This window comes from Chinchilla lanigera, unplaced genomic scaffold, assembly GCF_000276665.1.
Source record: "Chinchilla lanigera isolate Chin_1 unplaced genomic scaffold, ChiLan1.0 scaffold00061, whole genome shotgun sequence".
NCBI classification, from domain to species: Eukaryota; Metazoa; Chordata; class Mammalia; order Rodentia; family Chinchillidae; genus Chinchilla; species Chinchilla lanigera.
Genome location: NW_004955462.1, coordinates 10,010,901 through 10,018,135, shown reverse-complemented (window position 1 = coordinate 10,018,135; position 7,235 = coordinate 10,010,901). Strand labels below are relative to the sequence as shown.

General features: G+C 46.5%; 1 protein-coding gene across 1 annotated transcript in view; it reads right to left on the bottom strand.

Moving 5' to 3' along the window:
* Nucleotides 1–1,796: 1,796 nt before the first annotated feature.
* Ildr2 (immunoglobulin-like domain containing receptor 2) overlaps nucleotides 1,797–7,235 on the bottom strand; it is a gene marked incomplete at its 5' end in the record, with an annotated part of 62,947 nt that continues 57,508 nt past the window's right edge. The window contains 2 exon segments of the mRNA XM_013521459.1: nucleotides 1,797–5,648; nucleotides 7,060–7,235. Of these exon segments, the coding sequence (XP_013376913.1) occupies nucleotides 5,613–5,648; nucleotides 7,060–7,235 (212 nt within the window).

The following is a 7,235-nucleotide window of genomic DNA, read 5'->3' as shown; positions in this document are numbered from 1 at the left end:
CCTCTTAGTCCCATTATTTCTTCTATTCTCTTTTTCTTTATTTGCACTAGGAAATTTCTCATGCCCTATTAGCATACCTTGGCTTTTCTTATCGCCAGGGTAAGAGAGAAGCTATTTGTCAGCTTTCCCAGAAAAAATGGGGAAGACCACATTCACCTTGTATCCACCCAGCCACCAAGAAACTATCAGAATTTTAGATAAACTCCAAATTTTCTCTTTCACACCCTCCATACCTCCCCCTAGATCTGGCCCTCCTGAGTTCTACCTCAAACCTAGAAATAAAGTGAAGATGACCAGGTATTTTCTGCCCAAGCAGCTCCTGCCCCCAACCCCAGAATTCTGGATCCAGAGGAATCTGTAGTTTGTTCTCAGGCATTCTTCTTCAAGAAGTATTCCAACTCCATGTATTTCCCAAAGCCCCAGGAAGCATGGCTACTGCACAGGGAAGTTCCTCAAGGGAGGCCCTTCCTTCTGAGGGCAGCCTTTGAGGAAAGATGCTTAATTGGACAAAGCAGCTACAGTAAGCATCTTTGTTGCTTTACCCAAGTGATGATGGGTGAACCAGAGCTGAATTCTCAATGCTCCTTACCACACATTGCGCTGTAAGAGAGTGAGCCAGACTCCCACCCTTCTGGTTCTGCAGGAATCGTCAAGAACACTAAATAGTCAAGAAGGCCTGGCTCTATAATTTTAAAAGCCCCTTGATGTTAGGAAAATCACTGAGCTTTTCCAACCTCAGTTTTACATTCTATAGGATTCTCTCACAGGGCTTGAAGTGAGCGTCCAATGAGATAATGCATGGGAAAGTGGTCTGTAAACAGTAATATGTCGTAAAAATCCTACAAACATCATTAGTACTGATCTCATCACTGTCAGGCAGTGCTAAAGCTCAGGCTGCTACTTACAGCAGCTCAGCAGTATCCTTTCTCCATGTTTAAAGCCCCTTTCAGCTTCACCGATCAGTTTCTCAGGTGACTAGGAGGTAGGAAGGATGGATCTTGGCAGGAAAAATCTAGGCACTTTTTTCTTCTAGGACCTTAAATATCTGGGCCACTGTTGTAGTGAATTTGGATTCCCACATCCTATAACTCAAATGTCTGTAAGATGCTGGTAGCATTTAAATCTGATCTTGGAAAGAGTTATAGATTTTATTATTCATACCCACTCTACTTTGGGGTTTAAAGTGGAAGTGGTGTTGACTCCCAAGGCTGACAATTTGTATGCTTTAAAAAGTGATTTACATTTGCTATTTCCCCAATGGCCTCCTTTCTTTCTATTCATGATCTAAGTTTTGCTCAGAATGGTATCAAGGGAATGAGAAAATTACCTGTAATTTTTGTTGTCTGATCTGAGATTGTCATAGCAGATCACTGTTCTGGAAATGGAGATATCTAGTGCAGGCTCCTGTGGCGGGCTTCCCATTCCTTCCTCTCTCCTTCACAGTTTCCCTCTGCTGGCTCTGGTCAGCCAATCCCCTGGGTCACAGCCAAACTGCTGGGGACCGCACTGTTGGTAGCCTCAAGGCAGTGGGAGAGGGCTCACCAGGACCTCTGAAGATTCCACAGCCCAAGAAAGCCTCAGGGACACGGTGTAACTCCTCCTAAATGCATCTGATTACAGGACTCTCCCAAAACTCAGATGCAAAATACCGATCGTGACTCCAGACCTGCCCAAGGCGGAACTCAATGATACTATTTTTTTCAGTGACACTGTACTGGGGATTGAACGTAGGGCCTCACACATACTAGGCAAATGCTCTATCACTGAGCAACATCTCCAGCCCTTTTTGTGTTTTGGAGATAGAGTCTCACTAAGTTGCCTAGGCTGGGCTCATACTTTTGATCCTCCTGCTTCAGCCTCCCAAACTATTAATAATACCTTTTAAACAACAGCAGTCAAATGATTCTTATGGCTAGGCGATTTGAGGAAACACTGATCCAGCAAGTAAGACCTACAGTACGGGAGTCTAAAGATCTAATAGGTTTATGACTTCACTAATGGGAATGATGGTTTCTCCATTTAAAAAAGCATAGGGGTGAATTACAGCGTTACTTCAGCCTCTCTCAAAGGCTGCTTAAGGAAAAAACAAGTTATTTATATGGAGTTTTCAGAATATTAGAAATGTACACAGATGTGGCTTTGTGCTTTGGGTCTGGGTGGGAGCGCTTCACATCCTAGGGTACCTATCCCATGCCAGCTGCAGAGGGAGGGCCATGAGAGGGAAGCAAGAGCCCTGCGACCTCTGTGAGAGCTGCCTGCATTAGTGAAGGTGGGCAGCAACACCCGCAACTGCAGAACTGAGCCCCTAGATGTGCAGATGCTCAGCTCTGTCAGCCTGCTCAGGTGGAAGAACTGACACTTGTCAGGTCCGTGGTGATTGTCCTCAGCTTCCTAATGATCCTATGCATGGCCTAGAAAAGCAATTCACTACCAAGGGACACCTCCTGCCACCTGCTTCCACACTCCCTCCTCCAGCCCATGCCTGACTCAGCTGTGACTCACAGGCAAACACAGCAGTTCCCGCACCAGCCCTCCAGGCTCCCTGCCACTCACCCTTCCCCGTCCTGATTCACTTCTGTTCAGCTCAGACTTTTCTAGACTGGCTTTTCAGATTATTGATCATATCTCCAAATGAGATGGATGGACAAACACGCAACACTTAAATATCAAAATACTCCCATTTAAATTTAAAATCTTTAAATCTCTGGGTTTTTAATAATTGATCCATAGCACTATTTCCTCTCATATGTGTAATAATCTCCAAGTTCATTCCTGAGCATGTCTCATTTCTGCTAAACCACAGGGTCCTGATGGACAGAGACCATGACTTACAGACAAGACTTGTTTTATAGCCCAATAAAACCTACAAAGGAAGTTGAGAGGTATAGGCACTTCCTAAGCAGGACACACTATTCCGGGAAGAAGGAGCACAGGGATGTGAAGGGAAAAGCCAGGGGTGTTGAGGATAGTCAGCTTTGCCTTGTCTATGCAGTCTTATGTCCTGTCCACATTCCCAGAAAAAACCGCTTCTTCTGTCTACTCAAGGCCTGGAAGTCTGAGTGATCCTTCCAGCCTTACAGAAAACAGGCTGGTCTCACCCCAGGTTGTTTTAATAGCTTACTAACTTGTCTTTTTTTATTGTCTGTCTACACATTCATTGTCTTAGGAATTACAAGTTTCCAATTTTAATAATTCTTCCCATTTCTCCCCTCAGCCTATACATGGCCCTGACTTTAAAAAGCAATATATTCGGTCTCTGCAGCTGGTGCTATGGGGCTCTTTGGTGGTGAGAAGCCTGACACAGTGCTCAGTATAAAGCTGTAACAGCTACTGCAGTTATCTAATATTCTCCAAAATTGCCTGAGCAAGTTGAAATCCAAAGCTGGTGACTATGAAATTATGTGTTTATCATATTTTCCATGTGAATTGGGGCCCAAACAGACCAACTCTTTGAGGACAGGGACACCAGCACATCTAAAACTCAGCACCAGGGTTATGGCTTGTGTCTTCAAGCCCTTGGAAGTGCCAGCACTGGGCTGAACTGTTTTTCTAGTTCCTGTAGGACAGGCCAAAGCAACTGTGAAGGCCTTTGGTCGGCCAATTCTCCAAGCAATGGTACCAGCTCTTTCCTCTGACCCTCACCTAGCCACTACTTTGTAACACTGAACACATAGGACTTTTTGGAAATGCCATGAAGTACAATGGATACCAATGAAATGGTAGTTTGGAGGTCTAGACTGGTGGCTCTGGAGAAGGCCGAGGAGATGCTGATCAACTTTCAGAGGGTTTCCAGGGATACAAGAATAGGGCTGGACCATTGCTGGATTAGGAAATAGCAAGTTCATCCTCCTCCTCCAGTTATTTGACCCCACAATGTGTCCCATCATAATAGGGTAGGGTAAAAAGATAAAATTTCAAGTCTGTTAAGAAAGTAGAGGCTGTGAGACACCTAAGACTGGATGGAGTAAGAGATTCAGGCCTGAACATTCCGATCAGAAGAGAACACATAGGGTGCACTGATATCTCATGCCTCAAGTAGGAATCAGTGGTTTGGGCTGGGCTCAGCTAGGCAGCTTTTCTGTTGATCTTGGCTGAACTCTCCTATGTCTACAATCAGCTGAGAGTTGACAAACTGTCACACAGAGTGACAGGGTAACTAGGCCGTTTTCTCTCATCATGCAGCAGGACAGTTCAGGCTCATTCACCAGGTGGTGACTGCAAGCTTCCGAAGAGCAGCAAGAGAGGACACATCCCATGCACAAGAACTTTTCAAGTCTCTGTTTATATCATATTTACTACTGGGCCATTTGGCCAGATCAAATCACATGGCCATCTCCCGGTTCAGAAGGTGGGGGAAAAAAACACCTCAACGAGGAGGGAAAGTTTGTGATCATTTTTGTAATCCACACAAGTTACAAAATCCAGAGAGGTTTAGCTTTGGGACTTAGAACCTACCACTTAGGCAGGGGCAGGAATAGGAAGTACTCCTTTCAAGAAATCAATACCTTTTTCACCTCTCAAAAGCATCTCAATGAATCCAAGAGATGCAGGTTCCATATCTCTAGTGTCCTGCAACAGCAGAACCAGGACGGCAGAGACAAATATAGGCAATGAAGTACAAAACCAAAGAAGACTGACTGGGATTTGTAGGGAAAATGACCCACATTTCAAATATAGTGGGACCATACAGTATTTTTTTCTTAAACTCTTGTCATTCTTTTCTGTCTTGCATTCCTGCTTTCTCTTCTTTTTTCACTCCTCTTTCATGTGTTGTATTTTAAGCATTTATCAAAAGGCACCTGATGACAAACTAATCAGAGTGCAGACAGAGTTGGGGCTCTACGTGGCACCAACCAGTAAGAAGTTCTGGAGAGGAAAAGAAGAGCCCTTGAGGTTCAAGACTCAGATGTTGACATGTGCTGCGGAACAGGAAAAGCAGTTTATGTTCTCAGAAGAGAAAAGGAAATACTGCCTAGACTGCTTCTCAGAATGGTATATTCTTGCTTTATCCCTGCCACTCAAGAGCTGCGCTTCAGAAAGGCAGACTGGAGTCGTTTCTGTGATTGTCCAGGAGGTTGCTGTCACTGAATGCACCAGAGGCTTTCTGATTTGAGTGTAGCAACAGCCACTGACCAGTGACCAGGAAGTGACAGGGATAAAAGGTGTCCTCTGCCTTCAAGTGCTCTTCCCCTGTCAGCAGTAGGCCTTCATCTAATTGTAGTAATGAATTTTTCTGTCTCTAAGCATAGCACAGAGACCAACTGTAGGCATAGACAATTTCCAGAGATTAGTGGTCCACAGTTAACTCTTTCAGAACTGGAAGCAAAACCTTAGTTCTGCTGAGGAAGGAGGTTGGACAGCATAAACTGTGGGTGGGATGTTCTCACATTCATTGTTTTCATGGTAAGTTTCTCAAGCTAGTTAGATGGGCGCTGAGGTTTGTAATCAGTCTCCCTTCAAGGCTGCCTCCTATCCTTTGCCAAAGAAGAGATCAGCAAATCTTCCAAGGTGGTCGTCAAAGAAAGTCCCGGCCTGCTGGCTCTTGGGGTTTGTGTCTTGTCCCTGCAGTCTGCATCTGATTTCTGATTATCCGGAGAGATGTCTCAAAAACATCAGACCACAAGGGACATCCTAGTTGGAAAGTCATTCTGAAGAAAAGCAGAAAAAGCCTAACATTAAACATAAGGTGCTTAAAGAAATCAACCAACACAACAGAGAGTCCAGTGGGCAGAGTCTACAATCTGTTCAGAGCCAGATATGCCCTGCCTTGGAAGACACTCCATTAGATGTGCTGGGGCTGAAGCCAAGACACCCAGGACATAATTTAGATGCTTGGCTACAGAGACATTCCCCTCCCCCCTGCCACGAAGAACAACCACATCACAGTTGTAGGACAGCATATGTAGTCTACCATAAACCCAATACCATCCAGAAGTTTTTCCTTACAGTTCCCTCATTATTGCACTTTTCTATTTAAAGACCCAGGACCCTTGTTCTGGAGGGGCTATTAATAATGTCAATCCTTTTTTCTGTCTATATTCCTTCTCCCGCACTGCACACTAAAAGAAACGTCCAGCTTGGATGCATGAAAGACAAAATGTGGGGAGGCAAAGTTAGAGCAGGACCCAGAGTTACAGAGCATGGAGAGTGCTCTCCAAAGTGTACGGTCTGAGGCACTTTGGTATTCCTCTGTGAGCACCTGCGACTGTCCCGCAATGCTGCACTTGGCATTCAGAGTGAAACCAAGAGAGGCCTACAAAAGAAACAAGGAACTAGGCACGGACCAGCGGATTTCTTTCACTTATACAGGCACAGTACACAGTGAACAGTCAATAAAATGTCAAAAGAGGAAAGAAAGAATTTAGTTATCCCTTGTAAACAGCAGTGGCTCCCGACCTCTGGAATGTGGACTCTTGTGGGAATTTAATGCAAGTTACCTACCCTCACCCCAAGGAGAGATGGGGAAGGAGGAATATACCTAAAACCTGGACATGTTCTGCAAGCAGACCACGCACACCTATGTAAATAAAGACCTGAAGTGGCCATAGTGCCTATAATCCCCAACGCCAAATGCTGCTGACCCCCACCCCAGCCTACCTTGTACTGGGGACTGAGTCCAAGGCCTTCACACTGAGATACATTCCTAGCTCTTTTGAAATAAAGTTGCCCAAGCTGGCCTTGATCTCGCTAGCTATCTCACGCCTCGGCCTCCCACAGTGCTAGGATGACATTCTACCGGGGCCATGACACCCTGCTTCCAAATCCTCCTTAAAGCTGGCCGTTAATTGTCTACACATCTACTTTTTGCATTTTAAAAAAACTCTGCTGGGCAGGGCCTAGGCTTACTAACCCCACCCTGGTCCTGGACACAGACGGGTTGTAACCTCTGCACGTGGACAAAACCCCTATGGCTGGAGGCCGCGGCCCGTAGGAGGCCGCGGCCCGTAGGAGTCCGCGAAGGCGGCCAGCTCGTCCAGGGCTCCCTCTCCGGGCCTCCCTTGATAGAGACCCCGCCTACCCGCCCAGGACGCCCCCTGACCAGCGCCCCGGGCGCCCCACCGTCTTCTTGGCGGGCTCCTTCTTCCTGCGCCTCTCCGAGTTGCTGGAGTAAGGCGGATCGCGCGCGCGGTAGGACGGGCCGCGGCTCAGCTCGCGCTCGCTGTAGGGCGGCAGCGCGTCGTCGGGCACGTCCTCCTCGTCGGGCGCCGGCGGCGACCAAGCGTAGTAGGAGGCGC